Source organism: Dendrobates tinctorius, unplaced genomic scaffold (genome assembly GCF_039654945.1).
Source record: "Dendrobates tinctorius isolate UK_male_01 unplaced genomic scaffold, ASM3965494v1 ptg000160l, whole genome shotgun sequence".
Classification (NCBI taxonomy): Eukaryota; Metazoa; Chordata; class Amphibia; order Anura; family Dendrobatidae; genus Dendrobates; species Dendrobates tinctorius.
The window spans coordinates 14,641,375-14,666,147 of record NW_027361827.1 but is presented as its reverse complement, the minus strand read 5'-3'; the positions used below and the strand labels follow the sequence as shown (position 1 = coordinate 14,666,147).

The 24,773-nt window shown below is 40.6% G+C and overlaps 1 protein-coding gene across 1 annotated transcript in view; it reads right to left on the bottom strand.

Annotated features, from left to right (window-relative positions):
* The window catches only part of ZCCHC7 (zinc finger CCHC-type containing 7), a 248,801-nt gene that overhangs the window by 90,301 nt on the left and 133,727 nt on the right, over positions 1 to 24,773 (bottom strand). Inside the window, exon 6 of the mRNA XM_073549660.1 lies at positions 10,499 to 10,534. Coding sequence (XP_073405761.1) covers positions 10,499 to 10,534 — 36 coding nt within the window. The remainder of the gene's footprint in view (positions 1 to 10,498; positions 10,535 to 24,773) is intronic.

The following is a 24,773-nucleotide window of genomic DNA, read 5'->3' as shown; positions in this document are numbered from 1 at the left end:
CTGCCATTTGCCATTCCTTTTGTAGGTCAGTTGATGTCATCCTGCAGTTGCTGAGTGACATTTGAATAAGATGACGGTCATCCTGGTCAGTGGAGAGTCGTTTTGGCCCTCTGCCGGTTTGTAGCTTTGTTGTACCCAATGTCTTCTGCTTGACCTCGCTGTAATGGACTGTCGTCTCAAGAAGTTTTAAGGATGGGGGCAACGTGACTCTCACTGTATCCCTCTGCTAGTAAAGCCAGAATTGAGCCCTTCTTTTCCTCCCTCAAGACTTTTCTTTTCAACTCCTTTGGCATGGTTAAAAGTTATTTTTACATTTCTATTACTTTTGGGATATTACTAGCACTTGTTTTGCCATCCAGCTTGTCCTATTGCAAGAGGATTGTGAACACCACAGCAGGGTTTTTTTATACTTTCCTTTGTTATATAAGTTTTTGTTCAGATGATCACCTAATCAAAAGCACATTAAGTAGAATGAGGTGTACTCTGGTTGGAATTCAACTGACACTGGAATGGAAAGGCTGTCAGGCATGTAGAGAAGTTGATTTTTATAAAATTGTGCAGTGGTCTCTTAATTTTTTTGACAGAGCTGTAGGGTTACTTTTGGGTGCTTCCACTATTTAGGAACAACAGGGGCTCTCCAAACACCACATGACGCCAAAACATCACTCCTTCCATTCAGAGCCCTGCTATGCGCCCAAACAGTAGTTTTCCCCCACATATGGGGTAACTGCGCACTCAGGAGAAATTGCACAACAATTTTTGGAGTTTATTTTCTTCTGTTACCATTCTGAAAATAAAAAATCTGGGGTTAAAAGAACATTCATTTTTGTGGAAAAAAATAGATTTTTTATTTTCACTGCTCAACATTATAAATTTCTGTGAAGCACCTGGGGGCTCAAGGCGCTTGCCACACATCTAGATAAGTTCCTTGCAGGGTCTAGTTTAAAAAATGCAGTCAGTTATGGGGAGATTCCACTGCTTAGGCACACCAGGGGCTTTTCAAACGCGACATGGTGTCCATTATCGATTCCAGCCAATTTTGCATTCAAAATGTTAAACAGTGCTCCTTCACTTCCAATCCTTGCTGTGCGCTCAAACAATAGTTTTTCTCCACATATGGGCGTGCTCAGGAGAAATTGCAACAATTTTTGGGGTCCATTTTCTTCTGTTACCTTTGGGAAAATATACTAAGTTAAATGTTCTCTTTTTCCTTCCACATTGCTTGAGTTCTTGTGAAGCACCTGAAGCGTCAAAAAACGTCTTGAATGTGGTTTTGAGCACCTTGAGGGGTGTCGTTTTTAGAACAGTGTCACTTTTGGGTACTTTCTGCCATATAGGTCCCTCAAAAACCCTTCAAATTTAAAGTGGTCTGTAAAAAAATGGATTTGTAAATTTTGTTGTAAACCTTAAAAACCACTAATCAACTTTTAACGTATTAGGCTATGTGCACACGTAGCGGAACTCTCGCGGAAGTTACCGCAAGAATTCCGGATTCCATTCCGCGGGAAAATCGCATTTTACATTCCCACGATTTTCCCGCGGAAAAACTAGCGATTTGCAAGCGTAATTAGCTTGCAGAGTGCTAGCGTTTTCCAAGCGATCTGTAGCATCGCTTGGAGAACTGATTGACAGGTTGGTCACACTCATCAAACATAGTGTGTGACAAGTGTGACCAACTTTTTACTACTGAGGCTGCCTATGCAGCCTCAGTAGTAAAAGATAAAATGTAAAAAATAATAAAAAATATTGTTACTCTCACCTTCCGGCGTCCCGTGCAGCCTTCCCGCCTCTCTCCACGCTCCCGGTCCCAGTAATCATTTGCGCAAATGACCGCGAGACGTCGCGCTCCTGCAACGTCATCTCGAATGACCGCGAGACGTCGCACTCCCGCGAGATCTCGATGTCATCATTCTCGCAAAGGATTACTGGGACCGGGAGCGTGGAGAGAGGCAGGAAGGCTGCGCGGTACGCCGGAAGGTGAGAATAACAATATTTTTTATTTTAATTCTATTTTTTACAGGGATATGGTACCCAAAGCCCGGAGGACAGTCTCCTCTCCTCAGGACCGTGGGTACCATCCGCAAATGTCCTGCTTACTTTTCGCATTGTGTGCACAGCCACATGCGGGCAGTAAGCGGAACAATGCAATCCTATGGGTGCGGGATCGCCGCGATTCCGCTAAATTAATGAGCATGCTGCGTTTTTTACCGCAAAGTGATTCCATCACAGAAAAAAACTCAGCATTAGCACAGCATTGCGGAATCCCATAGGATTGCATGGGATGCTTATTTTTCGCATTTTCGCGGCAAAATTGCGCGTTTAAAACTGCCGCGAAAAAACCGTGACGTGTGAACACAGCCTTAACGTAACTTCCGAACAAGAAAAAAATATGTTTCAAAAATTGTGCTGATGTAAAGTAGACATGTGGAAAATGTTATTTATTAACTACTGTATGTATGAAAGTTGCACGAGTTTTTAAAATTGTTGCCAATTTTTTGTTTTTTTCTCCAATTAACGCAAATCATATGGAACAAATTTAACCGCTATAATGAAATACAATATGTCACAAAAAAATAATCTGAGAATCAGTGGAATCCGTTAAAGTGTTCCAGAGTTATTAATCCATAAAGTGACTCTGGTCAGAATGGTAAAATTTGACCTGTTCGTGATGGTGAAAACAGGCTTGGAGCGTGAAGAGGTTAAGCAAGAGGCACCACTAACCAAACAACACCAAGGAGACAAAACTGTTGGTACCCTCAACTTAATATTTGGTTGTGAACCCTTTCCAATGGCATCAACTAGCTTCTAACACCTCTGAGCTGGAATTTTAGACCACTCTTCTTTTGCAAACTGCTCCAGATTTCTCTTATTTGAAAAGTGCCTTATCCTAACAGCAATTTTAAGATGTCTCCACAGGTGTTCAATGGGATGTAGATCCAGACTCATTGCAGGCCACTACATAACTCTACAGCACTTTGTTTCTATTAATTTCTGGGTGCTTCTTGAAGTATGTTTGTAGGCATTGTACTGCTGGAAGACCCAAAACCTAGGATACAGAGCTAGCTCTCTGAGACTGGGAACTACACTGTGACTAAAAATCCTATGGTAATCTTCAGATTTCAGGATGTTTTGCACACAATCAAAGCACCCACTGTCAAAGGCAGCAAAGCAACCCCAAAATATCTTTGAATGGTCACCATGTTAAACTGTAGATACTGTCCTCTTTTCTTAGTAGGAGTCATTCCATTTTCGGTAAACCGTAGAATGATGGGCTTTACCAGAAAGCTCTATTTCGGTCTCATCTGTCCACAAGACACTTTCACAGAAGGATTTTGCCTTACTTACGTACATTTTGGAAAACTGCACTCTAGCTTTTTTTATTTCTCTATGTCAGCAGTGGAGTCCTCTTGTGACCGGACAATGATGGCGTGAGGAGGCATATATTTAGATAGTTGCACAAATCTCCTTGTTTTAGCCGTCAATTAAGAGACTATGTTGGTCTCCTTTGAATCATTTATATATAATTTTGTTCTCAACAAACAATTTATATACGGTAGTAATTTTTTTTTTTTTTAACTTGAGTCATTCATTATCTAGATCTGAACTAATTTAAATGTTCCCTTATTTTTTTTTGAGAGGTGAAGCATATTTTCTTGTAACTCTGCTTTGCTCTGCTCCTATTTTATGCAGAATTAAATGAATGACTATATTGAAAACTGGATGTCACAAGGTGAGAATGTGTTCCTGAACAGTCTGATATTGTCCAATGGGTGAGGATAATGTCCATGTTTCATTTGGAAAAGACCCACAATTTTCCAGAATGGAGTTCCTGTCGCAATGCCATTAATAGTTCTCATTCAAGTGCAATTAATAACTTAGTTGGCAGACATTAAGCTGCGCTAAAGAGGATAGTTCGCAAACATTGGTCTTATCTTATTCCAAGTAATGCCTTGAGGGCTACTGCAGGAGACCGCTTATTATAGTACTTTTTTGTGGAATTACAGCATCCCAAAAAATTAAATTTTGTTTTTAATTTTTTTTTTCCGTCTATGGTGTTTACCGATCTAGTTTTTATATTTTGATAGATCGGACTTTTCTGAACAAGGCGATACCACATATGTTCATTTTATTTTTTTATATCTTTATTTTACATGAGGCAAAATGTGGGTGATTTGAACTTTTGTGGTTTTATTTTTTCAATTTTTTTACTTTTTTTTTTCAAAGTACTTGTTATACTTGGAGCTGTGATTGTCTGATTGCTTGTGCTATATACAATGATGCCAAAACATTGCAGCAAACAGTAAAAAAAAGGTCTCCTTTAAAGCCCAACCACAGCCAAAGGAGCTCCAAAATGACAATTATGGGGAGTGTTCAGCAGACCCCCAACTGTCTAGCAACATATTGGCGACCCACGATCATATTGATAGCTGAAGGAAATAGCGCACCCCTATGCCGGCGTGTTAAATGTTGTGGTCAGAGCTTGGCTGGCATTTAACAGGCTAACAATAGCAGGTGGAGTTCGGCTCCACCCGCAGAAGTTAGAGCCAAGCTAACCACCATCTTTTAACTTGAACGGTACATGTACGCCAGATGTTGTGAAGAGGTTGAAAAAAGTGTTAATGTAGCTACTGGATAAAATCCATGTTATAACTCAGAACCAGTAGAAGGTAAGAAATTTAATATAGTTACAAAGATACTGAACTTTTCATGTATCAACTATAAAATGGGGTTCAAAAGGCAGGCATACCCCTTTAATATTGAGACCATTAGAGAAAAATACTCAGGATCATTGGACACAATATAGACCTACATAAAATGCCCGTATTTTTAAAATATTGATAGTTTATGCTAGCTTTGACAAACTGCCACAAATTGACGCAAATCAAATGGTGTACCAAATTGCCAAAATATCCTTAATGTTTGTGTTTTACTCAGCAAATACAATACAAACTTCATAAATTATCATGGTCTGAATTTCAGGTAGCTCTTAATGTGACAGTGTCAGTAAAGCTGGTGCAAACCGCACAGAGGAAAAGCATTTCTGAGGAGATTAGATAGAGCATAAAACACTTGAAAAAGAAAGGAAATTTCAGCGGAAACAATGGAAGGTAAAATAATCAGGAGACATTAAAAAAAAGATCTGACTGATGATCTACCACCTTGTTTCAGGTCTTAAAGGGGATGGCTTATTAGAGTCAACTAAATTTTGGAATGAGACTGTTACTGATTGCCACAAATCCTGCTCAAGACACTGCTAGGCAAACAATTTTGCCAGGAAAAGCCAGAAGGCAGCCAGGCATTTTTCCTGCAGCTGGAAACATAGACTTACATGGCGGCTGTTCACACAAATGGCTGCCCATGTAATAACAGAATGGATGACTCCGTTCTGCCAAATTCAAAGCTTAAAAAAAAGTATGAAAAAGAAAAAGTATGAAAGAAAATAGGCCATAGAAATTAGGAGGGTGAAAGAAAGGTCCTCAAGAAGAAACATAGGAGACAGGTACAAGGTGTTTAATGTAAAAGAGACAGACAGGCAGAACTAACCTTTTCCTGCAGAAAAAAATAAAAGTCATCAATTTCCAACCATCATATCATAAAATTGAAAGAAGGGGGAAAAGTTTATAACAGAGTCTGTATGGGTTCACTCTATCATTTTTCTCCCAGAGTTGCTATCTTATTGGATTGACTTGGCACTCAGTGAAGTTACAAGCCGTATTCACTGGCCACAGTACTTTAGCTGTTCATATCTAAAAAGGTCAAATCATCAAGTCTTTCGTATGTACCTTTCAATTAAACTTAAGGATAAGACGGTCTAAGGATCCAGTGCATAAAAATGCAATAGTTTCAAAAATAGAGATTTGACAAAATAACAGATATATATATATATATATATATATATCTGTTATTTTGTCAATATAAATAACATTGATTCATTAACACTTTTTTTTATTAACTTTGATAAATCTTTAGATAAGGTTTAGATATAAAAAAAAAAAAAAATTGTGAGATTAGTGTAGTGTGGATGGATTTTGATCTAGATTTTATTTTCGTATTGAAAGTTCGACCCAGCAGTCGCACAACAAAACTATAGCTGAATTCTATGAATCTGATTAAATAGTTATACCCCCATATGAATGTAATAACTATACAACATTCATTTTTAGAACAACATACTGGAAATAAGACTCAAAATCTGATCAAGCAGCTAAAGCTTTACTCAATCCCGTTGCTTAGGGGAAAAAAAAAGGACGTATTGCATTTTATTTATATATTGTGTTACAGATTTTTTGGGAGAAAACAACTACCTTCCAGCTAGGCTTATCCAAATAAGTAAGCACATACACATTGCTTCTCCACATGAAGGACTGAGAGAATACTGCTATCTTCAGAAGCATTCACAACCACCTCTGGAATAAGGAGCTCAGTGGTAAGCAGGTATATTTAAGGGTATGTCCATAGGTCATGCTTTTGCTGCGTTTTCCCATTACTTTCTGTGTTTTTTGCAGTGCCAAAAGGAGCATTTTATTGTCTTAACACAGTGAATGAGATTTCGGAAACCTCATGCACACGTTGCTTATTTTTCCTTGCTGGTTTGAATTCACATGTGCAGCAAGTCAATTCTTTGCAGTGTTTTTCACCTATTCTAATGATTGGGGAAAAAAAAAAAAACAAACAAATTAAATAAAACGCATAGAAACAGGCTCAAATCCGGGTGCGTTTTTTTCTCCTGCATAAATATCTACAGCAAATATTTAACATTTCCACATATATATCAACTATCCTTGATTCATGCTCGTACTAGGATCTGCTTACTATGGGAGAGCGCGACTGAATCATTTTATAATTACCGCACATTTAAATAACTTATCAAGTAACTGAGATATAAAATATCATATGCTCAAAGTCAATAAAATGAAACACTAATACATCTGATCAGAGATGCAAAACACTAAAATAAAAACAAGCGCTCCACAAGAATAATAACTTTTTATTGCTCTAGGTCCTTTCCCTATTTTAAGGGAGCTTTTAGAAATCAAAGGAGAACTAAGAAATGAAACAAAATTGGTATAAATCCTTAGCATTCACCATCTAACGTTACACCTTTTAGAATGTCAAATTCACAGCATTTTTCCCAAACACTTTTTCCCCAATACACAGAATCATCAATAAAGAACACCCAAAGTATTAATGTATTTAGTCTGCACTTATAGGAATCAATACGAACTAGAGGAAAAATACCAGCTATGCCTGAACAAAGGTTAGTTAGGAAAACTTGCAGCATGCTCAAATAGCCCTTTTGTGTCTTACAAGTATGTTAGTCACTAAACGCAAAAAAAATGCATCTCAACCAAAAAAAGGTAAAATCTTAATATTACAATATCCTACATCAATTTCCCTGCTACTATTTTGAAGAAGAAAAAATTACATGCACTAAAAAATAAATACAAAATAAAAAAAAATATATAATGAAAACGCTAGTAGGATTTTATGTAAATATAAAAAAAAATGTTAAATAAAAAGCATCCCATTGCAGCTGTATATACATAAAGGTTTCCATATGGTTGTAAACCTCATCTAATTACTGGGAAGAGGACGGCCTATAGAAAACTGGTAACAATGAATAGGTACCGTAAGGCAGGACACAATGCTGAACAGCTCTCCGCTATAAGCTGCTGTGCACATAATAACCAAAGGATAAAAAAGATGCAGCAAATAAACTAATACTGCTATACAACCATCAGAACATATACAGAAATTTGTTTTTTTTTTGCCATGTAAAAAAATTAAAATTATATATACGGGGTGTGTATATATATATATATATATATACACACACACACACACATATATATATATATATATATATATATATATATATATATATATATATATATATATATATATATACACACACACACACACACACACACACACACAAATATATATATAATTTTATACATATACAAACAATTTTTTCTACTTTTTAATTATAGCAAAATGAACATTAAACCGCAAAGTAGCTTTGCAGATGATTTTATGCCAAGTCTCATCAATCCTTGGACGACTTGGACTGTTTATTGTGCTATTGTGGATTACTGGATGTTCAGTGGTAGGTTTCCAGGTTTTTGGTCTTATTCAGCACTTTGCAAGGCTAACTTGGTTGCCAGTAGTTTCCAAAGGCAGGTTTGTGACATGATATTCACTTAAACTAATCTATCCAATATAGTTAGTTGGTTAGATTGTAAGGATGTTGTGTTTTAGGCCTAAATAGCTACAAGACTATAGAGTGATCTATTTAGTGTTTATGCGCCATTAGTTGGCAGAACGAAACCCAACTAATGACTTATTAGCCAACTACGGCAGTGTCGACATCTTTGGCAAAAGTAAAGAGAGCTCCGGGTGTAACCCAGCCACTGTTCATGAAAACGCCCCAGGCTGGCAGCACGCAGCAGTGAGAGCCAGGGCAACCTTACATAGGAAACAAAGGCAGGGAAGAAACATTCTGCATTGCTGCTTATTCGGAGCACTGGTTGACTGCTCATCAGAAAAGTAAAAAGTGACAAATTTGGCTACACCTGTCACATTCCATTGAGTAAAGTGTATGGAAAAAGAGGTCACCCCACATACACAGCAAAATTAAAGGGGAAGGAAGTGGTCGCAGTGTCACTAAGTGATTTACCGGACAAAGGAGAACAGTGATTCTTTCTACGTCTCTTGTTGACTTTCCAATGGACAAAGTCTCAATAAATATCCCCAGATTAGCAAGTAAATAAAATCCCCTTCCATTCTGACCAGAGGGATTTACTGAACCTGGCATTCCGATTAAGCCAACGTTAAGCGTGGTTAGCATTTTCGGATTTAATCATATAATATTTCATTTTCCTGACTGCTATATCCATGTCCTGGGGTAGAGATGGTAACACCTTAGAAGGCGAAGCATTATTATTATTATGCAAATCATCAAGGTTTCTAGATGAGTAAAAACACAATATTCCAAGTATTGTCACATGAGTAAGAAATACAAATAAATATATACTATTAGGATATTATTACTATTTATAAGTTGAATATTTGCAACTGTACCCTTTTATCTACTGATATATATCCTGATACAATTAGCTTCAAATGTAATATTTCACACAATTTCAAGGCGTGTATCATTTTAATAGAAAACAGTTAACTGTAAAATACAATCTTTCTGTAAACACTAAACCTATATACAATGCTACATACAGGAACAGCAGTAAAATAGCAGAAAGCAGGCACCACACAACAAGGAATACAGCTCAGGAGCGGAATTTCTGCACAATACACATCCTCAGAAAACAATGAAACTTGGGCTACCATACATGTGTCCGAGATAGGGATTGTGAGCCCCACAAGGAAAGACTGGGCAGACATGCCCATCATCTGAACGTACACATATATCTGGAACAGCATACACTGGAATAGTTTCTTACAACACAATATTGTATAGTTTCTGGTTACAAAAAGAGGAAATCTGAGAATTTTTCACATACAAATGAATTAATCCTTCCAATGGATGGGGTCTTATTATTAGGACTAAGATGGTTCATTACTCAGAACAAAAACGTACACTCTCCAAACAAATCAACGGAGTCGTATCTCATCGATCATTAAGAGCAGTTCATGTAGTTCCAAATCCTACTGAATCAATATGTGACAAGTGGGTGTCTTCATCAGAGGGAACTGGTAAGCAGATGACAGCAACTTTGCCATTCATATGTGTAGCCACCAAGCAGGTTTAACCCACCGCAAAATGTAGAAATACCTCTACAAAGCAGCAGATGGTGCTATTTCCCCTTAGCAAACCTTAGCGCATTACTGTCAGCCTGCCGATTCCAAAGTTTTACTATATAATGGCACAGTCTTTACTCCAGCAAATGAGATTGGTGTGTGCAGCATTAACTGATTTACAGCTTAACAGTGAGTAAATGTACCTCATCTCTCATTAGGAAAAGCACAATATCTAGCTGTAAAGTATAACGGCAGAATGTGCTGAAGCAGTATTTTACACTGTGAGAAAAGTACATTTTACAAGTTAGAAAAAATAAATAAAAGAAATAAATTATGTAAAATAATTAAAATTTTATATATATATATATATATATATATATATATATTTATTTATATATATATATACATACACACACACACATACACATACATACATCTCTTGCTATATATATTTTGCCCCTATATAGATAGGTAGCAGGGGCATACACAAAGGCTGTTAACAAGTGTCCTCAATGCCTATAGTCGCTGGTAGCCATACTTTACGTCGTTCCAAGCATAGATTGCACACAAGCAACGTGCTCCCAGCTTACTACCTCATCCTCCAGTCCAGAAAGAATCTCTCCGAGGTCTCAGATTATCTTTCAGCTGGGGGCACATGACTACCTCCTAGAGCTGGAAACTTCATGGAAGAGTAAATTGTTTAGTCGTAGGAGAAAATAATCAAGGTGGATCTACTTACAGTTAGGTGGTACTGCCTCCATATTTCTGGGCAAGCCTGGAAGATAAAAAAAAAAATATTGATCAGTTAGCAGCATGAAACAAGGTGCTTTACAGCCTGTTGGTTTTCGCATAATAAAGCATCTGCTAGTGCCGGTCACAGGCAAGGAAAAGGCTTAGCTGAAAGGGCCTGTATTTCAGCTTCAAAAAACCTGGCTGCACTGTTTAATTGAATTTTACACTGCTTTAACGCCACCCTGCCCTGAAAGTAAGCCAGGGAAGCCTCCACCTCCTTAAAAGTTTTCGGAATCTTTTACTTCAGCCATCTGTATCTCAGTTGGTGGCAAAATGTCTCGTGTGTATATACGGTACATAGTTGTATGTTACAAAGATAACTTGCGCATTATATATAACTCATAGGCATTTAATACATTCATCAAACTAACAGTTGTACACAAAGAAATCTCTTTCTGCAAATGATCACCTCCTAGTGTATCGGGAGCACAGCCATTAGGGTAAGTTCACACTGGGGGATTTTGCTGCTTTTTTTTCTGCAGCAAAACCTGACTTCTTGTTTCTTGGCAGGAAAGAAACTGTGGCAAAAACATAGATTTAGGTGCGTTTTTTTTGTCTCTTTGCCCATGCTAATGTCCATGACTTTTCTGCAGAAAAAACCCTGCAAATAATGACACCTGCGTTTTTGCAGTGTTTTTTTCAACACCCATTCAAGCCAAAGGGTGAAAAACGCTGCAGAAACGCTGAAAGAAGTGACATGCTCTATGTCCAAAAAACCATGCAAAGCACAAAATCCTGATGACACCGAAAATTACAGTTCTGTTTCAGTGTCAGTTATTTAGGAGTAAGGTTCTTAACAAGTTGGCACTTTAATTTGTAGACTGCCCCAGAAGATTAAACCTACGCCATCCATTCAGCATACACTTCAGCTATACTGTAGGCACATTTTGGTTCGCGTATTATGGTAAGTTTGCCACAAGTGCGTAGACCACAACCCCTTTTGTAGACCTGCCGACTTGTTATTGGCGAGGCAAAAAGTTGCAAAATACTACATAGGACAAAATTTGCAACACTTTACTGTCACAGAGGAACAGATCAATTCCTATCTTAATCCATACCGATATTTTAGAAGGATACTAAAAAAGACCGGCAGGAATCCTGTGGTCAATTAGTCCAAGACTAAAGAGTTATATTACTGTATTCTATAGACAGGACCAGTTTTAGGTGGGCTCTGCCAACATAGTAGGGCTTTGATACCTGTCATTTCTACAAAGTTTTAATTCAATGCCAAAACAATATTGTCATTTAGTGCCCAAATAATACTGCTAATACACACCAATAGAATATCTCCAATAAGTATCCAAAAAATGTTCCAAAATAGTGCCCATATTCAACTGCAATATATATCTTACTTAATAATGCTATTATACTGCCATTCAGTGTCTAAATAAACTACCTAGTGGTCTACATCAGGGAATTCTTTTTTTTTTTTAAGACATCGTTATCAGCCAGAGATTAACAAAAGAGGACTAGTAAAATCTTTTTCCACGTAGTCCAACCCCACCCCCACCACTGATTGGCAGCTTTCTGCTTGTGTACAGTGTACACAAGCTGCCAATCAGTGATGTGGGCAGGGTTATACAGAGCTCAGCATTCAGAGAACTGCTAGATCTGCAGCAGAAAAAAAACATTTCTAATTAAAACTACAGCAAGCAGCCCAGTAAGCAATACATTACTGGAATAAGGGTTTCTCCCCCTACATCATGTTGCTCTCTGATGGGGTAGCAAAAATCTGGTGACAGATTCCCTTTAAGACTGGGACCAGATGTTTTGGATCTGCAGTAGCATTCCACACTACAGTACAAGCATACCACACTATGCGTGTCCGCTGCAGTATGTCCATGTAGTGCCAAATATCAGAGGCATCTATTGGGTAATCCTCCTTGTATTCTTATGTATAGCTTAGACACTACTAGTGATGAGAGAGCATGCTTGAGTGCCTAACAGGCAATCCCTTCATGTGTTACGGCTGTCGAACAGCAGCGAGACATGCAGATGCGGTGACTCAAGCATATTTATCGAACACACAGAAAATTCTCAATTAAAACACGAGCGTGCTCGGGTAACACCTTAACAGAGCACGCTTGCTCATCACTAGTCACTAGATAATGAACACATGACCCATTACATATTTTTTCTAATCGATTCTTCACGTTTTCAGAACATTTGCTTGTTGTCCTGCTATAGATTTAGTGTCTATTACAGGGCAAAGTCGTATGCCTTATATCTATCAACTATACTATACTTTGTATTGACAGTTATGTTCAGCAGTCAATAGAAAAATAATAAAGCTGCGGCCAAGATCATGATACTGTTCTAGGCCTGTATATAACTGCTGAATGAGCTGCCCTCATTTACCATTTTCACAGGTTAGACTGAGCGGAATCGTGTCATTTCCACTTTAGCTATGGTTAGTCTTCGATTACTCACAGTGTTTCCGAATAACATGGTTGAAAAATTACAATTACAGACATGAAGTAACCTGGCAAGGTGCCACAATCTCAAAGGACCTCTGTACATGTGAATAAGAAAAACAGAGGCAGAAAAGCAATGTATCCACAAGCCATTGTCTACTGAATGGGAGGCAAACTGCAGTACTCACCAGCAGTCACTAAACAATGTACGTAGAGGTGGCGTTCTGCTCCATACTTACCTTATATCTAGCCACTGCCAGAGAGCTAATGACATCGATAAGTGAGGGTGACTGGTGTCTGTCCCTACAAATCTCATATTGATGGCCTCTATTACTGATAAGCAACAACATTAACCCCTGCACAACCTTGGGATTTTCCTTTTTTTGTTCCCCTTCTTCCCAGAGCCAGAGCCTAATATGGCTGTAAGAGGGCTTGTTGTTCCTGAAAACATGCGGGCTCAACACCGTAACCCGCATCAAACAGGGAGAGGTGACCTATGACGTATATTTATGACGCCATAGGTCGTGAAGAGGTTAAAGCAGATCTGTCACCAGATTTCACAATGCAATCTACATTAATACATATCTCAGACCTGAAAACTTATTTGGTAAATCCACGTCAGAAATGCTGTATGATTCTTTATGAAAGTTTAATTCAATCTCTACTCCCTAAATTGATGGCTCCTCAGGGTCCCTCCTGCTGCAGCTGACATCTCACACTGTTCAGTACACACTCCCACTGTCTTTACTCGTGACCTATTTCATTTTATAGCTAATCACATAAAATGCTCATTTTCATATCAGGATTATACAGCAATCCTGATGGGAATTTTCAAAGTAAACACACCGGCCTGTATAAATAATGTATACAGTTCATATTGAGAAATCTAGTAACAGATCAGCTTTAAAGCTGGGTTCAGAGAAGTGTACCAAAAATTGTCTATTTTACTCAGGAAAAAAAGAAAATCTTTCATATACAGTGGCTTGCAAAAGTATAACCTCACTTTGGCATTTTCCGTGTTTTGCTACCTCACAACCTCAAATTTCACAATTTTTTTTTGGAGGGTTTTCATCATTTCATATAAAGAACATGCCTACAACTGTAAACAGTTGTTTTTCTTCATACTTATTTTTATCTGGCCTTAGGGGGCGGGCCAGTCTCTGCAGGAATTTAACCTTGCTGTGCCCTGCAGAGACTTGGCTCCCCAGCCTATCCCACATGCAGTTCGACAAACCATTCCTCACCCGAAAGTTGGTTCCTGCCCCGTTTCTAACGGTGCTTGCTATCCCATATTCCGATTCTCTTTACCGACTCGGCTAGTTAACAATCCTGTCTGAACTCTCCGCTCCTGATCCCAGCTACTCACTGATCCTACTCCGACCCGTTTGACCATGCTTTGTCTTTGCCCTTCTATACCGTGCCTCTGACCTGTGTAAAAATGTAAATATAAACTATCATAGGTTCATGTATTGTTTTACCTTAGGACAACATATGTACAATACTGGTCGGTCTAAAGTTTGGACACACCTATTCATGTAGTGATTTTCCTTGTTTTTATTGGAATATGGACATTATAGATTCAGACTGAAGACAACAAAACCAATACACACTTTGAAATGGGGAATAAAACAGGTGTGAAACAATCCAAAATGTGTGTTAAACTTGATATTCCTTAAAGTACCCCCTTTTACCCTGATCACAGATTTACACCCTTGATATTATCTCAAGCAGCTTCTTCAGGTATCATCTGGAATGTTTTTCCAACAGCCTTGAAGGAATGCCTAGAGATGCTGAGCTAATTTTTGCAGCTTTGCCTTCACTCTGTGATCCAACTCATCCCAAACAATTTCAATTTGGTTAAGGTCGGGTGATTGTCGACAGAGCACTCCATCCCCCCTTGGCCACATACTACTCATATGGGCTAGAAGTGCGTTTTGCGTACAACACAAATGATGGTACCACCAAGTATAAACTAGATGGGATGGCATGTCTTTGCATAATGCTGCGGTAGCCATGCAGTGCATCTTGATTTTGCAATAGATCACCAACAGTGTCAACATCAAAGAACTGCCATCCCATTATACGTCCCCTTCATGTTACACATTGGGCACAACAAATGTACAAACCATCCGCTCACCTCATCTCCATCTCAAAAAGACATGGCAGGTGGTGCAAAAAATCTCTAATTTTCACTCATTAGACGACAGTCCATATTCACAATTATATAATGTTCATTCTTTGTGTTGCTTTCTCAGTCAGGTCTCTTCCTCTTGTTTGCGGACCTCTGTGGTACTTTGCATTAATTAGACCGTAAAAGTCTTCTTCTCGAAGACTACTCTGGAAGTTGATGCTGAGATGTGTCTGTTACTTGGTGTCTATGCATCCCTTTATAAGGCCTGTTAGAGTTACTGTCAATTTGCACTTTCTGAGGCTGGTAACTGTGATGAACTTATCCTCTGCATCAGAGGTAATTCTTGACTGCCCTTTTGTGTGGGCAGTCTTCATGAGAATTAGTTTCATCACTGTGACAGATAGTTTCATGAATGCACTTGAAGATACCTTCAAGGTTCTAGAAATTTTCCTAAGTAATGATGGACCATTATTATTTATTTAGTGGAGTGATTCCTGACATATACTGGCATACAACATTGTGAAATATGGCTCAGCCCTATATGGAACTGTGTACCAACACTGCCTCTGCAAAACACATCTGATGATCACAAATACTTTCTAAAGGCTGTTGATTCCACAGATGGACTCTTGTCGTAGCATACCTGTGCATTGGAATCCATTGCAGGTGACTACCTGATGAAGCTGCTTGACAAAATGTTAAGGGAGTATAAAACAGTAATCAGAGTAGAAACCTTGCCCTAATTTGTTTAACAATTATTTCTTTACTTCTTGTTTCCATATATTTACCCTATTGCTTTTGCGGCCTTCATTCTGAATATACAATATGTGCATTCCAATAAAAAAAAAAAAAAAAAAAAAAAAAAAAAAAAGGAAAGCGATTACATGCACAGATGGATCCAAACTTTCGAACGATACTGTACACAAAATAAGCTCATCTGAACCTGAACTAAAGCAGATTTCGGAAGTCGCACCAAGAAAATACTTATTCCTACAAGGAGTACAATTCTTCAAAAATATTATTTTTTAGTAATCCATTAAATATCATTACTAAAAGTTATAATTTTCTTACACAACTGCATTGTAAATACATAAAACTGTAGAAGCCACTAATTTCAAGACATGATCAGTTACAATCATATCATTTGGATAACGATGGTCTGCTTTAGATGTGTGGTGTTCCCTGTAAGATCACTGCTTGCTAACTTGCACGTTCATGAAACATACTGAATTGTAATTGAATTACAGCTTTTATTGCCCTGAATTCTAGGAAAAATAGCACATCACAGTAACCTTACTCGGTCAAGACAAGATGTCTATATGGTTTCTAGAGATTCTGGCATCACTCCCTATGTGCAAAACAAACCATAGCTAAACCAATTAATTTTTAGGTTATTCCAGAATCTGAATACAATGAATTTGTCAATATTAAATAATACACATTAAAAGAATAAGCAGCATGTTCTTTCATATCACCCATATGTTCGTATGCAAGGAAGGTTAAGTCCCCTTTATATGCCCATTTTTTTATTGTCTGGGAGCGAACACAAAATAAATAAAAAATGAAAAAACTCATCCATATAATCAAGTGATCCCTATGGTTTCATTACCATGCAAAATTGAATATTTGTGTAGGTTTTTTATGCCATTCATTGAATGAAAGAACAGTGGCACCAGCATAGTTTGAATAGCAATCTAGAGGAAAAAAAAAAAAAGTATAATAATAATAATATAATATATATATATATATACACATACATACACACACAAATATATACGCTTTTGCCTACTTTTATAATCTATCTATCTATCTATATATATATATATATATATATATATATATATATATATACATACACACACACACACACACACACACACACAGTATATAATCGTCTTATGTCGCTGATTGGTCACGGCCGCGACCAATCAGCGGCAGGCGCAGTTGGGCGCAGCACATCTGTAAAAAATAGACTTAAAATAAAAAAAGGTTATACTCACCTTCCGACGGCGTCCAATATCCTTTCCACGCAACCGGCCTCGCGGTCCCAGTAATGCCTTGCGCCTTAGACCGGAGATGACGTCACTCTCGCGAGAGCGCAACGTCATCAGCGGTGTTTCGCGCAAAGCATTACTGGGACCGTGAGGCCGGTGCGTGGAGTGGAGATCGCGGGCCTGCGTACCAGGAAAGGGGGGGGGGGGGAGGGTGACCATGCATACCAGGATGGGGGGGGGAGGGTGACCATGCATACCAGGATAGGGGGGTGAGGGTGACCATGCATACCAGGATAGGGGGGGTGAGGGGGACCATGCATACCAGGATAGGGGGGTGAGGGGGACCATGCATACCAGGATAGGGGGGTGAGGGGGACCATGCATACCAGGATAGCGGGGTGAGGGGGACCATGCATACCAGGAAAAGGGGGGTGATGGAACCATGCATACCGGGAAAGGGGGGTGAGGGGGACCATGCATACCAGGAAAGGGGGGTGAGGGGGCCATGCATACCAGGAAAGGGGGGTGACGGGACCATGCATACCAGGAAAGAGGTGTGACGGGACCATGCATACCAGGAAAGGGGAATGAGGGAGACCATGCATACCAGGAAAGGGGGGTGAGGGTGACCATGCATACCAGGATGGGGGGGTGAGGGTGACCATGCATACCAGGATAGGGGGGGTGAGGGGGACCATGCATACCAAGAAAGGAGGGGTGAGGGGGACCATGCATACCAGGAAAGGAGGGTGAGGGGGACCATGCATACCAGGAAAGGGGGGGTGATGGAACCATGCATACCAGGAAAGGGGGGTGAGGGGGACCATGCATACCAGGAAAGGGGGGTGAGGGGACCATACATACCAGGAAAGGAGGGTGAGGGGGACCATGCATACCAGGAAAGGGGGGTGAGGGAGACCATGCATACCAGGAAAGGGGGGTGAGGGGGACCATGCTTACCAGGAAAGAGGGGTGAGAGGACCATGCATACCAGGATTGGGGGGTGAGAGGACCATGTATTCCAGGATTGGGGGGTGAGGGGACCATGCTTACCAGGATTGGACGGTGAGGGGTACCATGCATATCAGAATTGGGGGGTGAGGGGACCATGCATACCAGGATTGGACGGTGAGGGGTACCATGCTTACCAGGAAAGGGGGGTGAGAAGAGCATGCATATCAGGATTGGAGGGTGAGAGGACCATGCATTCCAGGATTGGAGGGTGAGGGGACCATGCATATCAGGATTGGAGGGTGAGGGGACCATGCATACCAGGAACGGGGGGTGACGGGACCATGCATACCAGGAAAGGGGGGGTGACGGGACCATGTATACCAGGAAAGAGGGGTGAGGGAGACCATGCATACCAGGAAAGGGGGATGAGGGAGACCATGCATACCAGGAAAGGGGGGTGAGGGGGACCATGCTTACCAGGAAAGAGGGGTGAGAGGACCATGCATACCAGGATTGGGGGGTGAGAGGACCATGCATTCCAGGATTGGGGGGGTGAGGGGACCATGCTTACCAGGATTGGACGGTGAGGGGTACCATGCATATCAGAATTGGGGGGGTGAGGGGACCATGCATACCAGGATTGGACGGTGAGGGGTACCATGCTTACCAGGAAAGGGGGGTGAGAAGAGCATGCATATCAGGATTGGAGGGTGAGAGGACCATGCATTCCAGGATTGGAGGGTGAGGGGACCATGCATATCAGGATTGGAGGGTGAGGGGACCATGCATATCAGGATTGGGGGATGAGGGGACCATGCATATCAGGATTGGGGGGGAGGGGTACCATGCATATCAGGATTAGGGGGGTGAGAGGACCATGCATATCAGGATTGGGGGGTGCATTATTGCATTATTATTAAAACTTCATAAATAAACTACATACATATTCTAGAATACCCGATGCGCTAGAATCGGGCCACCATCTAGAATATTATATGGAGCTATATATATCTAAGATAGCTATAGATAGATAGCTATATAATCTATCTATATACATATACACTGTATATCTCTCTCTCTCTCTCTCTATATATATATATATCTATATATCTCTATCTATCTCCGGTATCTGTTATGATAAAGGTATACCACTTGATGGCAAAAGAAACATTCCCTTAATGTTAATGATAGGTCTCCAGACCTTGCCTTTTATTCTCTGGCCTTAGTAATGTTTGCATATATTACATACATTTTGTACAATGAGCAAAGCTGAACCTTTGGAAGGAGGGAGGAATTATTTTAAGTGCTGAAATGTAATTTTTTTTTTTACCTTCGCCACCCACTGAAATGTTTTACTATCAAATCTCCTCATAAGACGCCAGATAAGGTGCTTTGGCATTCATAAAATAATCTCATAAAGGAAGCTGCCACATCAGAAGAAATGAGGGTTTTCTCGAGCTTCATTTTGTGTGCCCATATTGAATTTTATCGGGTCCTAATTATTATTTTACAAGTCTAAAACAGCTTAGGGCATCTGTTGTTCAATTCCCACTTCCCCATTCTCAAATGTGAACATCAAAGAAAACACTCAATCTTAAACAGCCCCCGACAGCAGACCGAGACTCAAGTGCTCAATAGGCAAGGCCCTTGCCACCAGTTCTTGTATTTCCACAACAGTGAGCAAACACAAAACCACCACTAAGCGGCCTTGCCTCCTTTTCAGCGCCTCTTGGCCAGTTGTCTGCCTTGTACCAAAGAGAACTCTTGTACACAAACCTTCTGGGAACACAGCACTGGAGAAAGGATTAGCCGCACTAACATGCTAGTATTTGCAAAAAGCAAAGGGAGGGAAGAGGGAAGGAAAAAAAATAAATAAATCTACTACAGTAGCCGATATATGAATAACCAAAATGTATGAGCTGACAAGAGACTCGGAACAAGCCTGTGTGCTCCCTGGGAGAAAATGTTGCTGTGATGAGTGACAGGGCTTTCAGGAAATATGTTCACAATCACAGACAGGGAAGGCCATGACCTAGATCGTTTAAGAGCTTGTCTTGTCAAATTATCAAAAGCTCCTTCCTTTTCTGAATAAAAAGGGTGACATAAGTGAGTGTCAGGAAGCTGTGGGCTGACAAGCCAAGCATACAATAACAGGACGTCACATACTTGGCAAAACACCGCCACTGCTGGCGGCAAATCTTAATGAGAGCGCGGCGGGCCCAGGAGACTCGAGTCCCTGCTGGCACAGCAACTCATCTTGCAGAGAAAATCCTTCAGCTCCCAGTCAGTTATGCTCTGACACGATGCCTACAATTACCAAACACAACTTTTTCACAGAATCCTCTGGTGCTTTGTCAAAGCGGCTTGCTGTTACTGCCTTCCCATAACGAGACCCAGCTATAAAACAAAGGCTTTATTAATATTTGTAATATTCAAATGCTCTGCCAGGGAAAGATGCAGCCATCAAAAAAAAAAAAAATTAGCCTTTGGCATGCATATTCAGGATCCAATACAGAGGTCATAGGTCAAGAGGCAATATTGCCCGAAACCGCAGACTGTCTGGAGGTCTAAATACGTAGGAATTTTCTTTGAGAAAATGAATTAAGAAAAGGAATGCGAACATAATAAAAACTCTTTGCGTAAAGAAAAATATTTTTTCAGCACTACTATAGCTCAAGACACGGCCACAATTTATCTTGCCTCCTTGATCAGATATGCTAGAATTTTTTCCATATTATGTGCCTAATATCAACCTAATAAAACAGTTGTTTTTACAGCTAGGCGCATAATTACTGTATGTCTGGTCATCCACTTAATTAATGAGCTATATCTAAATTGCCAAAAGCCAGTGACCCATTTAGAACTAAATGAAATGTAGGTGACAGATGAAAAATATTAACAGAGTGCTTCACAGGACAGAAGACTGAAGTCTAATGATACACACGATGCAATGTTTAGTGGCATCAGTGATATATCAGACAAGTGCATGCCTGATCAGGGGAATCCGAAGCCGGACTTACACACGCAGCTCATCTGACACTCAGAAGATATGACTTACTCAGTATTAGGCCTGCCAGCTACATTCATAATTGACAAACGAGTCAGGACTAATTATATTGGTATTGATTGGATTTCTGAACTTTTACACTGATCCATCCTTCTCTACCGAGAAATGCTATACTGCAAAGTCTTTCAGATCAATTCTACTTTGGCCGTCTTTATTACTACATGGCACAGAATGTTACCTAATGATAATGTTCATTTCCTTACTGTGAACATCCTTGCATGAATAGAACCTGGGCCAATGCAATTGTAGGGTTCGTAAAGGAACACTGTAGTGAAAAAGAAAAGTCCTGCCTCTTCTACAAAGAAACTCAATTACTGTAGTTTACTTTTTGGGAATGGCTTGTGTAAATTTTCACTTTTAAACAGTGGCAAGTTGTGGATTCTATGAATATGGCACATTTTTCCATGGCGGCTAATGTGTCATTTGCCATACATTTGCAGTTTCAAATGGTGCAATGTGAGGCCAGCCATTCACGCACGCACACACACTTCCTTTTTATAATATACTAGCTGAAGAGCCCGGCGCTGCCAGGGCATAGTAACTAACTACGGTTAGTTATAACAAATTATAATATCCCACATCATCCCGTCAGCCAGAGCTACCGGACTACTACCTCTAATATCCCACATCATCCCATCAGCCAGAGCCACCGGACTACTACCACTAATATCCCACATCATCCCGTCAGCCAGAGCTACCGGACTACTACCTCTAATATCCCACATCATCCCATCAGCCAGAGCTACCGGACTACTACCACTAATATCCCACATCATCCCGTCAGCCAGAGCTACCGGACTACTACCTCTAATATCCCACATCATCCCATCAGCCAGAGCCACCGGACTACTACCACTAATATCCCACATCATCCCGTCAGCCACCGGACAACTGCCACTAAAGCCCACATCATCCCGTCAGCCTCCCGTCAGCCTGGAGTCAGATCCAGAGCGCTGAGTGGAATGGTTATAACTTCCATACTGGGGATCCCTTTTAAGAGAGGCCTGGTGTCAGAACCAGAGCGCTGAGTGGATTTCCCCTGACTTCCATACCAATGATCCCTTTAAGAGACCCTGGGGTCAGAACCACAGAGCTGAGTGGAACGGTCCTAACTTCCATACCGGGGATCCCTATAAGAGAGGCCTGGGGTCAAAATCAAAGCGCTGGATGGATTTGCTGTGACTTCCATACCAATGATCCCTTTAAGAGGGATGTGCCTACGGGATGGAGGATGTGTGAAGGGGATATGGGCAGGGAGGGGGGGATTCATTTCTGTCATGTGCTCTCTGCTCCTTTCAGGGGGGCAGACAATGGCTGGGAGCTTATGTTCCCAGGGATGCTATATTTCTCCCACCATGTCTGCTGAGGTGTTGCCAAGTGGGAAAACTGTTGCTCATAGCAACCAATCACAGCTCAGCTTCCTTTGAACAGCTCTGATGAAATGAAAGATGCTTCGTGATTGGTTGGTGATACACACACATTCATTTTTATACATAGAGATAAGCTTCCCTATTGTAGCTATGACGTAAGGCCATAAAAGTAACAAGCATAAGCTGAAGGGTTGTCTTGAATTTACATGTGCGAGAGAGCAAAGCGTTTATTTCATTTAGCCAACTTCCTGTATGTAGTATGGTAAAATGAGTATAGGATCAAAAGGGATTTCCTGCAACTTACTTTAATCACCTGAGTGCTGGTGGGGGACTCACCAATCACTAGAACTGCGACCTGAGCCCATTCCTCCTCACTGAGATGCCATAGATAGGAGACTGAATCAAGTATTTGCCCTGTCACCATGGTCAACATCTACGGGGTTTATGGAAGCAGCTGAGCACTACACTCCATTTTCTAAGTCAGTCTGTGGCATAGACACTGGATGAAGCGGCACTATTGGTATGTGACCACTGCCCCATTCTAACGCCTCCACATGGTGGCTGTTCAGTTAAGATGAACAAGGGCTCAGGACCCGTCTTCAAGTGAATAAGGAGGACCCAACCACCAGGCATTATTCATCTATTCTGTAAATGCTCTAAGTTAACAATGCATGAAAAAACGGTGAACGGAGAGTTTTACCTGTTATATTGAACTAGATAAAAAGTAGATAAAAAAAAACTAAAAGCAAAGTGATCATGCACATTCAGTAGCAATTGGCTAAACATCCCATCCTCCCCATAGAAATACATACTTGACATAAGTATATTTGAGCTGAAGATCATGGTACCGCATAAACTATATATATAGAATTTAAATGTCCAAAGCAAAGACAAACTTTAACCATCCTAATGTTGTTAAAACTTTACTTTTATTAAATTTACAGTTGACATGGGTATTGACCAGACAAAAAGCAGGAGACTGAAATTAAGTTCTCAGTCGTCTAAAAGGTAGATGTTAAATATGAGTACTAAAAAAAGTGTTCAATTATTGCTACTATAAGAAATAATGTATTATATATATACTAGCTGAAGAGCCCAGCGCTGTCCGGGCATAGTAACTAACTACGTTTATTTATAACAAATTATAATGATTATATATATAAAAAGCTGAGTGTAGAGCCCCGCCCACTCCGCATGGCCACATTCACTATGATATCCCACATCATCCGGTCAGCCAGAACCACCGGACTACTACCCCTAATATCCCACATTGTCCCGTCAACCAAAGCCAACGGACTACTACCCCTAATATCCCACATTGTCCCGTCAGCCAGAGCCACTGGACTACTACCACTAATATTCCACATCATCCCGTCAGCCAGAGCTACCGTACTACTACCCATAATATCCCACATCATCCCGTCAGTCAAGGCCACCAGACCTACCACTAATATCCCACATCATTCCGTCACAGACGCTGGACTACTCCCCCTAATATCCCACAACGTCCTGTCAGCCAGAGGCACCGGACTGCTCCCCCTAATATTCCACATCATCCCGTCAGTCAAGGCCACCAGACAACTACCACCAATATCCCACATCATCCCGTCATAGACGCTGGACTACTCCCCCTAATATCCCACATCATCCCGTCAGCCAAAGCTACCGGACTACTTCCATTAATATCCCACATCATCCCGTCAGCCAGAGCCACCGGACTACTACCCCCAATATCCCACATCATCTCATCAGCCAGAGCCACCGGACTACTACCCCTAATATTCCACATCATCAAATCAGCGTGGGGTCAGAACAAGAGCACTGAGCGGAAAGGTCCTAACTTCCATGCCGGGGATCCCTTTAAGAGAGGCCTGGGGTCAGATCCAGAGCGGAGTGGATTTGTCCTGACTTCCATACCAATGATCCCTTTAATAGAAGCCTGGGGTGAGAATCAGAGCCCCGAGGAATTTACCCTACCTTCTATACTGGAGATCCCTTTAAGAGAGGCCTGGGGTCAGTACCAAAGCGCAGAGTGGCTTTGCCCTCCATTCCATACCGGAGATCCCTTTAAGAAAAGCCTGGGGTCAGTACCAAAGCGCAGAGTGGATTTGCCCTAACTTCCATACCAATGATCCCTTTAAGAGACCCTGGGGTCAGAACTACATAGCTGAGTGAAACGGTCCTAACTTCTATACCAGGGATCCCTTTAAGAAAGGCCTGGGGTCAAAACCTAAGCCCTGGATAGATTTGCTCCGACTTCCATACCAATGATCCCTTTAAGAGGGAAGATGT